Below are 15,396 nucleotides of genomic sequence, written 5' to 3' on the forward strand. Positions count from 1 at the left end.
CAGCCGCGCGACGATCTCTGGCGCTTTCAAAGCGAAATGCTCCGAGTGCAAGAGAACCAAGCCGACCTCGCTGATCGCGTCGCTCGCTTGGAGCGCAAGCACGAGGACGACTCGCGCCTGAAGAACGTCTGGGGGACTTCATCGCCCTTCCCTTCGGTGTTGGGGGGAACGCCTCAACAGGGTGAGAAAACACAGTTCAAATTTGAGTACATGGAAGCCTGGCTGACACACATCAGTGCCCCTGCAGCAGCCGACCGCCGAGCACTTTACAAACTTTGAAGACCAGTCCAGCAACCTCATCGGCAACCTGCAGCTCGATGCTGACGAGGAGCCTCGTCGCGTAGGCGCTACGTCCCGTGCGAACAGTGTTCGCTTCGACGAGACGGCTAACCACGGCCACTGGGCACATGCGTCGAGGTCGTCTTTGGATCTGATACCCCGCACTGGCAGCGGCATGGGCGGTCATGTCATGAGCGAGCGCAGCTACTCCCACAAATCAGACGGAAGGCAGAGCTCTGCTGGTCAGTCGGTACATTCCATGGCGTCTGGCCGCGCGAACAGTCTTACTAGCTTTGGACCGACAACGCCTCAAGATGCCCCAGGGCTGGCTCCTGGCTTGTTCATTCTCGGCTCCGTTCCTGCCATAATACGTTGCTGGCTCAACACTAACTTCAGGCACGATACCCTGTTGTACGCAGCAGTGTGTTCAGGCTCATACACATCTTATCTCGACTCTCACATGGTCCATCACCTAGGCTTCCAGGATCGCGTCGTCATAGGCGAGGATGGTGTTCGCAAAATCAAGCTTTCCGTATATCTCCCAGAGGCCGTGCCTGTGTCAGCATCTTCGCGATCCGACAGCCCAGCTCCACAGCTCCCTTCGGTAGGCGTCAATTTCACAGTCACCAAGGAGCACAATGCTGAAGTCAATCCAAAAGCTATTCAAATTTTCCTTGGCAGCGACATGCTTCGAGAGCATAATGCCGATCTTCTCTTCTCTTCCAGCCAACTGACATTGTATGATGATGACCACAGCAAGCTTCAGATACCACTTGTGCGCCCTGAAGATGATCGCGCTTTCAAATCCTTGCACACTAGCAGTGCTTCCACGGCGAATCTAAACCGCACAACTTCGGCTCTTGCTTCAACGCAGTCAAACCACATAATGGAAAGGGCCGCCACTTCAGCAACTTGTGACACTTATCCGTTGGCTGAGAATTCGAACGGCCAAGGGCCAGCGACTAACTCGGACGATGGCGAGTCAAGTGGACGCGGGAGTCTTGAACAGCAACCTCAACTCGGACTCTCTACGTCGAACCGCTCTGACACCAGAGATGCTCCGAACCCAGGCGTTGCTCCGAACCCAGGCGTTGCTAGTGGAGCGCCGCGTACAGGAGCATCTCCAGCTATTTGGAGCAATTGGCGCCGTGACCAGGCGGAGAAGGCAAACACGGGCTCTCTGGATTGGGCTAATGTGGGTAAAACTACCAGCTCTAATCCCAGCTATCAGCGACGTGATACGGGCATCAAAGTCCTGAAACCATCTAGATCGGCACGTACATTATCCACGTCAAACCCATCGCCAGTCACAGGACAGTCGCGCTTCTTTGATGATGGAAAGCGGAGGGACGAGGGCGAAGCGACCAGCGACGTCGCTCCTCCTCAGGTGAAGAGGACTGTGTCTGGGGAAAAGGGCAGGGAGAACATGCCTGGATTGTCGAAACCTCGATCCGCGAATCCAGTTGGCGGCGCTTCTGCTTTTGCATGGCTGAACAGCAGCGGGTCGAGATGAAACGTGACGAATCTACCCAGTGTCTGTATTGTAAATACCATTAGACTGCTGCGCTAGCAGCATAACGACTGTCGAGCGGGACTCAATCAATGTTACATACGATCGCCGTACGCTTCACAACGCTTTGTCGATGACTTGTGCAAACAAAAGAGAGGAGCTTCACACTGTGTAAGTGAAAACCGGAACATCCTTTTTACAGGCATTCTTTCCCACCACAGCAAAGTGTGTTCAAAGTCGTGTATACGTAGATAGAGAAGCTGGACACCTGAAACTCTATCAACCATTGCAAGTTCTCTTGCAATAAGCTGGTCCGCGGTGGCCACCAGCAAGAGTCCTGTCCTTCCAGATAGAGGACAGGGGTGGAGCATTCATCGCGTTGCCAAGCTCGCTTACTCCGCAAGGCTGAAGCGATTCGAAGGCGATGGTGACGACGGCGTATAGCACGGCGTTGCTCTCATTTTTCGGACATTGCGCTTTTACCCCACGTTTGCTTCACCGCCGTGTTACTGTATTTGTGAACAAACAGGCGGCCTTCTCTGGGTACTGCGCCACGCGCTGCATAATCTTTCTCCGCCTTTTTGCTTGTCCTTTGACCCTCCTTGGTTCGCCTTGTATAATCTGCCTTGAAGCTCTTCGCGGGCTTCACGGTAGGCACTCAGCTTCAAAACGGCCTCCAATAATAACAAGAAGCGGAAGATCGTGGTCCCGCCAAAAGATTCGACCAACGTCGACGGCAACCATTCACCGAATGTGGGAAGCGTCGGTGTAGGGTCCCCTCGCTCCTCCCCGGAACCTTCAGCGTCACCACCGCGCTATCTGCCACCGCACCTGCACGACGAAGTCCTAGTCGACGCCCCCGACTCTGCAGGTCTTGCCGCAAGAGACAGCAACAACAATAATAATAACAACACGTACACGGGAGCAAGCTCACCCAGCGAGGCCTACGCCAATCTCACCCTCGACAGCCAAGAGGGCTCCTTCGCTGATCTCGACCGCATACGCACCGCCGAACAACACTCGCAGAGGCCTCCTCCACGGGCATCGTCACCCGCTAAGCGCCCCCATTCAGACATGGACGACAGGGCCGACGCCGACAGCACACGCACCAACGACGCGCCGTCGGGCTCCCGAGCCGGCAAGCCCCCAACCACAATCGCAGCGCAGCGCAGCGCGCGCGCAACTTCGGTCGAAATGGCCGATGCGCCCAACGGCAGCAGCCTCGACGGCCATGCCAACGCCTCTAATGGCGACGTGCCCAGCATCGACGAGCAGGTGACTCGCGTCATGGGCATGATGTCGACAGAGCCTCTGGTGGACCGGCAGGAGGGCTATGTGATCCCTGAGCGGTGGCTGGAGCGTGTCTGGGCAAGGACGTCGGAAAACATAAGCAGGCCAAACGACTTCAGCAAAGATGCAACCGAGGGTCCTGTCGGCCCGGTAGACAATTCGCATCTTGTCGACCCGGAGCTGATGCACGAGGACCTGGTCGACCAGCATGGAGAAGACTTTGTCCCGCTCAGCAAGGCGGCGACTCTGGGCCAAGATTTTGAGATTCTGCCCCGCAAAGCATGGGATTTGGTGCAAACCTGGTATGGGCTCGAGAAGTCAAGTCCCGTCATACGGCGGTATGCCCACAATACAGTACCAGGAGGAGCCAGCGAAGAAATCTCTTACGAACTGCACCCTCCCATCTTCACAATTCGAAAAGTGCGAAAATCTCCAACTGCCACCGACAACGTCAAACCAGCCGTAAAGCTTGTTGCGAGCAGATATGAGAGCTTCGTTGCCTTTGTTGAAGCTGCGAAAAAAGCCGCCGGTATCGACCTTGACAATAAAGTCCGTATTTGGCGGATACTCACGCCAGCTCCTACAGATCAGCCTCAGCTATCGCAACCCTCCGGTATATTGACACCTGACGCGTCCCCTCGCAATGGATCTCCCATTGCGCCAGCACCAGCCCAGCGGCCTTCGCTTGTCATGGGCGTTGAAAGTTTCAACGGGCTTACCTTTGGGTCGGAGCGTGAGCTAGTCACTGGTAAAGATGAGAAGGATAACGAGGCTTCTAACGAGGACCTCACTCTGGCTGATGCTGGTCTGACCCAGGACCAAACTATTGTACTTGAGGAACACGACGAAAAGGGCGAATACATAACGGACACCACCAAGGCGGCGTCCAAGAGCAAGTCCAGCGCTTTACTTGGCAAGAGCAACCCGAACAGCGGGAGGAGTACTCCAACAGGAGGCCCGGTAACGCGCGGAAGAAAGCAAAATGGCAAAGTTCGTGGCCATGTTGGGCTTACGAATCTCGGTAACACGTGCTATATGAACTCCGCTCTCCAATGTCTACGGAGCGTCGAGGAGCTGAGCATGTACTTCCTGAGCAACAAATGGAAGGACGAGGTCAATGTGGACAACCCCATCGGTTTCAAAGGCGTCATTGCCAAGTCATACGCCGGGCTATTGAGCTCTATCTACGGCTTTGACAACAATTCCTCCGTCTCGCCCAAGGACTTCAAGCTCAAGCTAGGCAGGGCTAACCCAATGTTTTCTGGTTATGGGCAACAGGACTCTCAAGAGTTTGTCAGCTGGCTGGTGGACGCGCTCCATGAGGATCTCAATCGTATAGTCAAGAAGCCGTACCTAGAGAATCCCGACTCTGACGACAATACCTTCCGTGACCCAGAGGCAGTCAAGCGGCTTGGTGAGATTTATAGGAAGAACTACTGGGCGCGTAACAACTCCGTAGCCATGGACTTGTTCAATGGATTCTACAAGAACACCATGGTGTGCCCGGATTGCGGGAAAGTCAGCATCACTTTCGATCCATATAGTCAGCTTACCTTGCAGCTCCCGGTAGAGCAATCTTGGTCTCATACCATCACCTATGTGCCACTGGCTGGCAAGCCCGTCCAGATCGAGCTTGACATGGACAAGAACACCACAATCAAAGCTGTCAAAGAGTTTGTCGGCAAACGCGGCGGTGGGGTTCCAGCCAACCGTATAATGGCATCAGAGGTCTACAGTCACAAATACTACCGTCACTTGGACGACGCTTCCACAATAGCCGAGTCGAACATTGGTGCACGAGACGACATCTATTTTTATGAATTGGAAATGGCGCCCAGCAACTGGCCAGTTCCTAAGAAGAAGGGTTCAAAGTATCGTGTGATGCTTTCACAGTCCTCAGATGAGGAGATTCCGGAGACAGTTTCGCCGCTCCATGACCGCGTCGTATTCCCAATGTTTCACCGAATACCCAGCCAGTCTACATACAGGGCGACAGGTCAGTCTATGGCATTGTGGCCTAGCTTTATCGTCCTCACCAGGGAGGAAGCGAAAGACTATGACACAATCCTCCGGAAGGTTTTGGCTAGGGTTGCTGGAATGACCACTCGACCGATCCTCAGTGAGCTTAGTGGACAAGACCAATCGCGTCCCGGATCTGATGTTGTGCTGACAACAGAAGAGGACGCATCGCCAAACGATCCCCAAGTCAAAGATGGATCTGTTGAAGGCGAGGACATGGTTGAGGTTACAATGACAGATGCGAAGGATACACCTGTTGCTCAAGCTAACGAAGTTGATGAAATTCCCGAAATTCTTCGACCGGGCAGCTACATCCATCCAGAATTCAGGTACGTAGAAGACGCCTGTTTCAAGGTTTGGTAGCGCGAAAATTGGCACTTCCTGCAAAGCCACTCGAGGGTTTGCAACATTAAACTAACGTGGCCCAGGAATCTGTTCGAGATGAAGCATACGAGAAAGAGCTCCGAGGTCGTCACCACTGGCTGGAGTACCGTCGATTATTCAAAACCACTTGAGCCCATTTCGAAACGCATCAAGCTACCGCCATCTCGAGAGGAATCTGTACAGTCGTCCGCTGCTGGAAGCGAGACCACCTCCAGCGATGAAGACGAGGATGCGTCCCAGTCCACGATCGTTGATGCAGATGCAGTGATCGATGCAGCCAATGTGAGTAGCGATGAGGAAATGCAGTCAATTGAGCCAGAAGCGCCAGAGTTCGCCCGGTCTGGTCGTCAGAACAAAAAGAAGAGCAAGAAAGCACGCAAGCACGAGCGCAAGATGGAGCGAAAACACAAAGGCAACAAGAACTTCAAGAACAAGAAAGCAGGCAAAGTCCCAGACCAACCAAACTATCCCGATGATCCTGAAGACGAGTCTGACGAGAGACTGCTTCGAATGGGCGAGGCCCTTGTCCTTGACTGGGATTCCAAAGCTTACGACGCTCTGTTTGGAGCCACAACAGCGGAGGATCCTAGGGGCGCAGACACAATGAAGTCTATTCAACTCCTCGACGACCCAGAGCTTCAGGAGAAAAAAGAGAAGCGTGCTGCCCGCCGGAAGCATGGCATCAATCTTGATGAGTGTTTTAATGAATCCTCCAAGAGCGAAGTGCTCTCCGAAGACAACGCGTGGTATTGCAGCCGCTGCAAGGAAAGGCGTAGGGCAACAAAGACGCTTGAGATCTGGACCGTTCCCGATATTCTCATCATACATCTCAAGCGCTTCAGTGGAGCGAGGAATTTCCGAGACAAGATTGAGGATCTGGTCGACTTCCCCATAGAGGGACTAGACTTGTCTGGCAAAGTCGGCTTCTCTGAGGGCAAGGATCTCACGTATGACCTCTTTGCTGTCGACAATCACTTCGGTGGACTTGGGGGCGGTCATTACACAGCCACTGCGCAAAACTTCTTCGACAAGCAGTGGTACGACTACAACGGTAAGCCCAGCCTCTTGCTTCTTGAATATCGCTACGTCCATGCTAACTTGTGCAGATTCAATAGTGACCAAATGCGAATCCGGCCGGAAAGCTGTATCAAGATCGGCCTACCTTCTCTTCTACCGACGCCGTTCGCCTGTCCCTTTAGGCCCTCCCTCCCTTCAGCAGATTGTGTCCGCCGACATCAGCAACCCCGACTCTGACGAGGATAATGACACGGAACTTCGCTCCCGCTCACCGGCGGGAAACGGCTTGCGCCTCGGCGATTCGTCCCGCAATGGGTCGTCGAGCGCTGGCGCAGTCGCAGCGGGAGCCGTAGCCCTGCACGCGGGTGGTTATCCGCGCTCAGCAGCCGCGAACCTTCCAAAGAACGGAGTCGCAGCCGCGAGCCCGAGTGATGATGAGGAGCTACCGGCCTATGGCGGCGATGAGGGTTATGCTGACGATGTCCCTTACAACACCAACACCAACGTCTGGGACGAGGCTGACCAGCCGGTCTGGAGCTTCAACAGCCTCAACAGCACGGGTCTGGGTGGTCGCAATGACTCCGATGACGACGGCATCGCATCCGATGCTGGCGCTTTGGGTTCAGAGACTGATGACGTTGGCTTGAACAACAGGCTGATGGAGGACTTTGGTGACGACGGCCCCGGAAAGAGTGGCTGGAGTGGTGTCGGCACGCCTGTTACACATCCAGACGACGAAGTAGCTGAAATAAGGCTAGTGGGTGATGAGTAAGAACAGGTGAAGGAACCAGAAGACGCCTGAGGCTTCGTATACCTCAATGGCAAGATACTTGTATCATTCGCTCTCAGTGTACAGGTCGCTTTCATGGCCTTGGCGATGGAAAAAAGGCGCTTTGAGATTAGACGGATATGATTGATGAGGAGGTTCTGCATGACGATGAAGGTAGATGAATTGGACGGGATGATGAAAGGTGTGTGAGGTTTATCCTCGGGGCGTTTTGCAAACACAAAGCATTCGTAGGCGCATTCATAGGCGTATTATTGAAGACCTTGCATCGCTCGCCATGTTCTTGTTTTACTTGTCGCACCAAATTGGCTTGTTCTTTCTGAATTCTTGCCCCAACTGTCAGACACTATGGTGAAAGTTATATGCGGATTCTTCCATTACGATGTCAATGGACAAGCGGTCGTGGGTACTTATGGAGGTTGTAAGGCACTCGTTCATCAGAGCAAAGCAAGGTACAAATCTACTAGGGCGTCAGGGGTGTAGTTCGTAGCCATTAATCTCTTTCCTCATTATTACCTGTTTCTACCGAGGGCTCTACAGACTGCTTAGTTGAAGATTGGCTTCAAAGGACTGCGAAAGCACTGCAATATGACACACTACTATCCTTTACTCCCTCCACCAAACTGCTCCTCTCGTACCGCACGAACTTGAACTTGCCCCTGCCTTCACCCAACCCACCTGCCTTCTCTACCGCAGCCATGAAAAGACCAATCGGGTGCCTTCCACACACAGTGTTGCCAGTCTTCCTAAGCTGATCCAAGAACTGCTTGTGCGACCCACTCTCCACCGCGTCGATACTCTCATGGTCGACAGCAGCAATACTTTCGTGTATGGGGTAGTCGCTTGGCACGCGGGAGCTTGATCGAAGCTGAGTTGCTGCTGAGCCGTCAGGAGGCTGGTAGTACGTGTATCGAAAGCGGGAGCCCCAGTGACAGAAATCAGATGAGATGACGAAGACGTTGGTGGGTTCGGAGAGGTATGGTGCGAGGAGGGAGCCGTAGTGGGCTTCGGCGGCTGCATCGGTGTTGCCGACCATGATGGGGACTAGAGGCACAGATGCCGAGTCATTCTGGAAGCTCCTATTCTGCAGTGAGAGCATCTTGTAGATGTAGGGGAGATGCATCTCCAGGCTATGCTCGTCCTCGTCTACCCTCTTCGACATTGTCTCCAGGCCCCATTGTTTTTGTATCTCATCTACTAGCTCGGTGTCTATGGTGAGGTCACCGAGAGGTGTCTGGTACTTGTCGCAGCCTGTCGTTGCGGCGCCTGTCAGGTAGTAGTGGTGAGAGGGGCCGAGGAGGAAGACGCGTTTACTACAAGCAATCAGTGCGGAACTCTGACCGTCTTTTTGACTACAATTGACTCACGCATTCGCCCAGTCGACGCTCTTGTAGGCCCATGCTGCAGCAGGACCTGAGTACGAGTATCCGGCATGCCTGCACGTCCATGAGCCTCGTCATCTCTGTAGCGTCTGCAGGGCACGTACGGGGCAATGATGGCTCGCGCATGTGGTGTCGGTATCGAGACGCCGCCCTGTTGTGAGGAAGCGGAGCCTATGGGCGTTGTGGAATAGGGGACCTCGCCGAGCCAGCCGTCGAGTTGCTGCGATAGAAGTTGTTTGTCGTCTGTGTACCAGGAACCGGCGTGGGTGGCTTTGCGAGTGACCATGTTGGGTTTCAGGGATGATGCTGTCGAGCGGAATGCTCTACTGAGTCTCTAGGGTGCTGTTATCGTGATGTCGTATGAGCTGGTTGGTGTTGGTGTGTGAGGGGTGGTGGGGTAAAGGCGAGCTTCACCCTTTGTATGACCGACGTAATGCCTTCAGCTCCATGGCTTTCTACGGTAGCCAGCTGCGTCCAGCCAGCCTGATTATCGTAATGGCCGACTAGACCCGAGACATTGTGTCCGTCAGATGGAATCCTGTGCTCATCGAGTCACGTGTGGTCGTTCCCGTCGGATCTTCTTTCGGGTAGTGAGTGATGCTATGCGATCCCGACACGCCATCACGCGACGCGCTCGCGCTGACAGTTCGCGTCTCCCAGGCCAACCGCTTTACATCATCACTCCCCGTTTCATCCCATCTCGCCTTCCCTCATTTGCACACAACCTTGCCAACCCATAAACACCTGATTACTATTTTGGTATACCCCAAACAATACCCCATCATTCAGCAGCACTGAACACGACAGTCATGGGTCTCAAGCGCAAGCACACCTCTGACGACTCGCCGCTCTCCGCCTCCAGCTTCGGCTCCGTCTCAACAACAGACACGCAACCACCAATGTCCTTCTCCAACGGCTACGACAGGACCATGGAAGTAGACGCGCCAACAAACTTGAGAACCAACGCGTGGGACTTTATGAGCGCAAGCCGAGTCAAAAGCAGCGACTGGGGTAACCGCACGCGCAAGCGGGTCCGCGACAACAGACCCGATGAGCGAGTGATACATGGTATGACTTGCACGCTGCATCTGCCAGTTTTGCACAATGCTAATCCCATGCCAGAGAATACGCTGAACATGCTCTTCGCCGCGCAACGCAACCACCCCGACGCCTCACCTATCCCTTCCGACCCCCTTCCAATACATCCACAACCCAATACAATCCCATTGAAGCCGCAAAAGTCTACGCTGCATTCTTTCTGGAAAGAGCTGCCTGCGCCGCCTGTTCAGCCCATCTTCTCCATGCCTGTACAGCAGGAGCAGACTTCCTCGCAACTGCCTCGGTGCGAAGATTGCGATACATTGCTGCAGAGTGACGGGGATGGTATGGATATAGACATGGACATGGATATGGGAGGGGCTGTGGAGCATAGTCCTTTCGCGTGCAGTGATTGTGGGAGGAATGTATGTGGGACTTGTGCAGTGGTGTCTTCAGCAAGACACTGCTTGCAGTGCGCAACCAGTGGGAGAAATTCGAGAACGTGGTGGTAAGCCGCGAGTGAGCTTCTGGTGGTGTTTGCGAAAGGTATATATTGTAATAGCGTGTATCATGACGATTGGTGGTTAGCAAGATATCCCGGCATTATTAAATAGCGAGGCGCAATGGTATCAAGGGAGGAATCAAATGGACATTTAAATCATGGTAACATACCCAGCTTATATTTAAACCAATTCCTAAATTCGCGCACACTACATTACTCTTGCCTACATGTGCCGTGCAAAAAGAAGCTGGGTAATTCGCTGTCAACGACAAGGCAAATTACGAGTGTGTGCATTGTGGAAGCATATGGGGACTGCCCAACAAAAAAAGAATGTCAGGTCGTGCCCGGGTTCTTCTCAATGTTAGGAAAGGCTCTTGAAATCAATTTCAGGAATATGTCTCACCGAACCGGGGTTATCAGAAATTTGAATGAAGTCAAAATCTGAAGTGATAACCACTACCTGGAATCGAATGAGCGTATGCTTTAGAACGCTGTAGTCGAAGGTGAACGTACACTACACAACCTATGGATGCTTGAAATGGTGCAATATGACAAATTTTTCGGTCAATGCATTTATATCGCTACCAGTTTCCAGCCAGTAACGCATCAAAATCATGTTCAATCTGATCAAATCCATCCATTCCAAGGGGGCAGCTCTCGCAGAACCATGACGATTAGACTTGTGCAAGCTCACAAGATGGTGGGGCCTCTGGTTCGCAAAACGCAAAAAAGAGGGGTTTAATTCACCGATTTCGGCAAAGTCCAACAACGTTTCCAGCACCACGCAACCATCTGTAGAGTATGCAGAACATACAAAAAGAGCTATACAGATGTATGATTAGTATAGCAGAAGGAGACAGTAATTCAACCATGGCAAAAAGAGTTGTTGGGCGTTCAAAGTGGGGAAAACTTCAAAAATTCCGAAATGAGCTGCTGAAACGTTCAGGACACCCCCAGAGGACCCAAAAAACAGCAAAAAGATAGACGCTACTGCTCTTTACGAGCGGGGAGGGTCGAACTCCCGACCTTCTGCGTATCTTTACATTTACTAATGTAAAGCAGACATCATAACCACTAGACTACGCTCGCTTGAGTTGCTTGATGGGAAAAACTGGAAACATTGATAATATGTCCTTGAGAAATTGCGACATGCGACTCGGATTGACATGCGGGTGTGGGTCGTAGGCGAAGACGGCTGGCGGAATGAAACTACGCCACCTTTACAAGGGATAAATTGAACATCCTACTACGCAGCTACAGAGAAAGATTAATCCTCTCTTGTATTGCAATACCCATCCTAGGCAACTACAGGGAGAGCAGTTGATCCCCCTTGTACGGCGATACTCTATCTAGGCAAAGACAGGGTGCCCAGGTGGTGTTCGATCTTTCGGTTGTATGGCCTGTAACTTTACAGCGGGCTCAGTGGGGGCAGTATCAGAAATCCTTTCTCACCGTGGCGTCTGAGTTACCACGACCAGGCAGCGACCGAGGGAATGATGTTTAGTTGTTATCGATTTTCCTGATCTTCATCGGCCTACATTTGCGCCAGGCAACTGATCAACCCGTAGACCACTGAAATTTCGTGTACGACTAGACCGACCAACGAATTCGACGCTATATCTGCAGCAGAGATTGCTAAGAATAATTGTGGCGTGTACCAGATGTCAAGCGTCTGCCCTCGCGCATTCACCACGCTAAAGAAGGGAAAAATCGAACGCCACTCTTGTAGTCGCCTAGATAGAGTATCGCTATACAAGGAAACCAACTGCTCTCTCTGTAGTCGCCTAGTGGGGTGTTCGATTTTTCCCTTCGCTAATAGTGATGCAGGGTGGCTGAGCGCTCTGCCATTCTGCTTGTAGCGCCAACGAGTCCACCTGGGCATTTATCGTCTTTGTGATGCCGCCTACAACGCTGCAGGATAGCCTTGCGGCTGTTATCATGCGCGCACGTTTAGCCACGCCTTCCCCGCCTTCAGCCTGATGCGACGTCGTCACCACACCGAGAACGCAGCAACAAACACTACCTCTAGGTCCAACACTGTCGCAGCCTGCAGCTTGCAGTCTGCTATAGACCTGTCTACTTTAGTACTGTACTAGCTTTTCATTCTCCCTTTTGTGAACTGACCTGGAAAGGGAGCAGGAAAGCTGGTTACTGCACTCCCATCAGGCTGCCGTGTTAAGCCTTGGCTTATTCCTACCGCGCGGCCACCACACAACCACACGAGTTGATGCGGCTTCTAAAGTACGAAGAAGATGGCCGCCTCACGATCGCCAGCTTCGACGATAACGCGATACCTCCATATGCTATACTTTCACACACGTGGAGAGCTGATACAGAGGAGGTGACTTTTGCGGACATCGTGAATGGCGGTGGCAGGGCCAAGCTTGGCTATGAGAAGATTCGTTTCTGCGGAGAACAGGCACAACAGGATGGGCTACAGTACTTCTGGGTCGACACCTGCTGCATCGACAAGGCAAACAAAGTTGAGCTCGCTGTCGCCATTAGATCCATGTTTTGCTGGTATCGCAACGCTGCTCGATGTTATGTCTATTTGTCGGATATCGCTAGCCTACCTCCGATGGTTGCTCGAGGCTACTACATTTCCCGATGGCTTAGCTGGATCTGGATGTTCATTGTCCTCTCCCATCTGTTTGGCTGGTGGAACAACACGATCCAGCGCTTCTTCTATTCGCGACATGTTTCCTGTCCTCCTATGGATAGCGATGTTGTATGCAGCCAGCAAGAATGCGGATCTAAGCTTCAGAAAAGCAGATGGTTCACCCGTGGGTGGACACTGCAGGAACTTCTTGCACCGCCTGTAGTAGAGTTCTTCTCTAAGGAAGGGATTAAGCTTGGTGATAAGCTATCGCTCACAAAGGAATTGCGTAAAGTCACAGGCATCCCTATTTCAGCGCTACAAGGCACACCTTTGTCTGACTTTAACGTTCTCGAGCGCATCTCGTGGGGTGAGCATCGTACAACAAAAATACCGGCAGATTGTGCATACTCCCTGATGGGCATTCTCGGTGTTAGTTTGTCCCCGATTGACGGAGAGAGCCAAGCTGAAGCGATGAAACGAGTCAGAGACGAGGTCGAGAAGCAAAACCATTGCGTCCGGGACCTGCGCCTTAGCAATCCGCGCGACGACAAAAAACGCATCGAGGAGACAAAAGGTGGGCTATTAACGGATGCCTATCGCTGGGTTCTCGAGAACCATACCTTCCAGCAATGGCAGCAAGACCTAGACAGCCGACTGCTATGGGTGAAAGGCGATCCTGGCAAAGGCAAGACCATGTTGCTCTGCGGCCTTATCAACGAGCTGCAAAGCTCGATACCCCAAAGTGCCCTACTGTCGTACTTCTTCTGTCAAGCGACCGACACGCGCATCAACAGTGCTACAGCTGTGCTACGAGGGCTGTTGTACATGCTCGTGACTCTACAACCATCGCTTGCATCGCACATCCGTAAGAAGCACGACTATGCCGGCAAAACTATGTTCGAAGACGAGAATGCCTGGATAGTTTTGGCAGAGATATTCGAGGCTGTGCTCCAAGATCCAAGCCTAAGGATGACATACCTAATCATCGACGCACTAGATGAGTGCGTCACTGATAGGCCGAAACTGCTCAGCTTTATTGCATTGCAGTTATCTGCATCTCCCCGTGCTAAATGGGTCGTCTCTAGTCGCAACTGGCCCGATATTGAAGCACAGCTAGACCAGGCAGGACACAAACTCAAACTGAGCCTCGAGCTGACCGCTACGTCGGTTGCGGCGGCTGTTTCTGTCTTTATTCAGAATAAGGTGTATCATCTAGCCCAAGAGAAGCGTTACAAGCCTGAAATTCAAGATGCCGTGCTCCAGCACTTGACATCTAACGCAAACGACACATTCCTTTGGGTAGCGCTAGTGTGTCAAGACCTTCAAGCAACAGCTAAACATAACGTTCTGAAAAAGCTCCACTCCTTCCCGCCTGGACTAGACGCACTGTATGAGCGGATGATGCAGCAAATTAACAAGTCAGACGATGCTGAACTTTGCAAGCAGGTGCTGGCTTCAATCGCGCTTGTTCATCGACCAGTCACATTAGAGGAACTAGTAGCTCTTATAGAACAGCTTGAAGACATAGCCGACGACCAAGATTCAATACGGGAAATCGTTGCCCTTTGTGGCTCATTTCTTACTTTGCAAGACGACATTGTTTACTTTGTACATCATTCAGCTCAGGAGTTCTTCCTCGCAAGATCAGCTGGAGCTGTATTCCCATCTGGAACAGAGGTTGTCGATCACGCTATGGTTTTGAGATCGCTCCAAGTCATTTCCAAGACCCTTCATCAGGACGTATACGGCCTGAAAGAGTTTGAAAATTCTGCCGACAAGGTTGAGCAGCCAATCCGCGACCCATCTGCGTAAGTCGGTTGCAAATTCACCTGGTCAAGATCTAACAGATGTCAGGACTGAAGGCATATATAAGGAAGACGACTATATGTCAACCGCGTTGATGCCACTAGATCGTGCTGCTAAAGCGGATGTCTTGTCAATCCTGGATTGTTGCTTCGCAAGTTCTGCTGTCATGAAAGGGAAGAAAGAAGCATCTAGGACCCTCCAGCTCCTAGCAACATGGTATGCTGATCGACCTATAAGTATTTTCCATGAGAAGTCTTTCACAATTGCTTTGTGCGACGCGCTTGAGGAATTGTTACAAGAACCTAGAAACGAGATTCTTTCCGTGACTAGGCTCTGGCAACACCTTAATGCCAAGAACAATATTCAAGCGGCAATCATATGGGACCATCTCCAACGATACAGAAGAAGCAACGAGCTAGGCGGTCTTAGTGCACAGAGGTATGCCACTTTGGCGACTGCCCTTTCTCCTCCAATCCCGACCATCCGCCTTTCCTCCTCCTAGTCTATCACTTAGCCTCACCAAAGACTCTAGTCTACTAGAAGACAGGAAAGAGCGTGCTTAGGGAAGGGCGCTCAGACACGCGGATCATCATAGCTGATCTAGCGTCGACATACAGCAATCAAGGGCGGTATAAGGAGGCCGAAGAGCTGCAGATGCAAGTGATGCAGGCAAGGAAGATACAGCTGCATACAGTGAAGCCAGGTGTTTGGGAAATACACCTTTACCGCGATTTATCACAGTGTTATTCAACAGTGTTGTGCTTGCGTCTTTTTCTAGCACGT

At 52.2% G+C, this 15,396-nt stretch overlaps 4 protein-coding genes across 4 annotated transcripts; 3 read left to right on the top strand and 1 right to left on the bottom strand.

Annotated features, from left to right (window-relative positions):
* Positions 1-36: 36 nt before the first annotated feature.
* Positions 37-7,271, top strand: ACET3X_005322 (uncharacterized protein; the record flags this gene model as incomplete). The annotated part of the gene is made up of 6 exons (XM_069451514.1): positions 37-181; positions 237-1,741; positions 2,483-4,756; positions 4,808-5,427; positions 5,527-6,533; positions 6,589-7,271. 6 exons carry the CDS (start codon positions 37-39, stop codon positions 7,269-7,271), a joined length of 6,234 nt encoding a protein of 2,077 aa, XP_069307366.1.
* Positions 7,272-7,848: 577 nt separating this feature from the next.
* Positions 7,849-8,954, bottom strand: ACET3X_005323 (uncharacterized protein; the record flags this gene model as incomplete). The annotated part of the gene is made up of 3 exons (XM_069451515.1): positions 7,849-8,599; positions 8,654-8,722; positions 8,773-8,954. 3 exons carry the CDS (start codon positions 8,952-8,954, stop codon positions 7,849-7,851), a joined length of 1,002 nt encoding a protein of 333 aa, XP_069307367.1.
* Positions 8,955-9,477: 523 nt separating this feature from the next.
* Positions 9,478-10,229, top strand: ACET3X_005324 (uncharacterized protein; the record flags this gene model as incomplete). Its single annotated transcript, XM_069451517.1, has 3 exons — positions 9,478-9,736; positions 9,791-10,010; positions 10,151-10,229. The coding sequence occupies 3 exons, from the start codon at positions 9,478-9,480 to the stop codon at positions 10,227-10,229; spliced, it is 558 nt and encodes a 185-aa protein (XP_069307368.1).
* A 2,992-nt stretch (positions 10,230-13,221) lies between these two features.
* Positions 13,222-15,176, top strand: ACET3X_005325 (uncharacterized protein; the record flags this gene model as incomplete). Its single annotated transcript, XM_069451518.1, has 3 exons — positions 13,222-14,615; positions 14,662-14,829; positions 15,146-15,176. 3 exons carry the CDS (start codon positions 13,222-13,224, stop codon positions 15,174-15,176), a joined length of 1,593 nt encoding a protein of 530 aa, XP_069307369.1.
* Positions 15,177-15,396: the final 220 nt, after the last annotated feature.

Source organism: Alternaria dauci, chromosome 4, assembly GCF_042100115.1.
Source record: "Alternaria dauci strain A2016 chromosome 4, whole genome shotgun sequence".
NCBI classification, from domain to species: Eukaryota; Fungi; Ascomycota; class Dothideomycetes; order Pleosporales; family Pleosporaceae; genus Alternaria; species Alternaria dauci.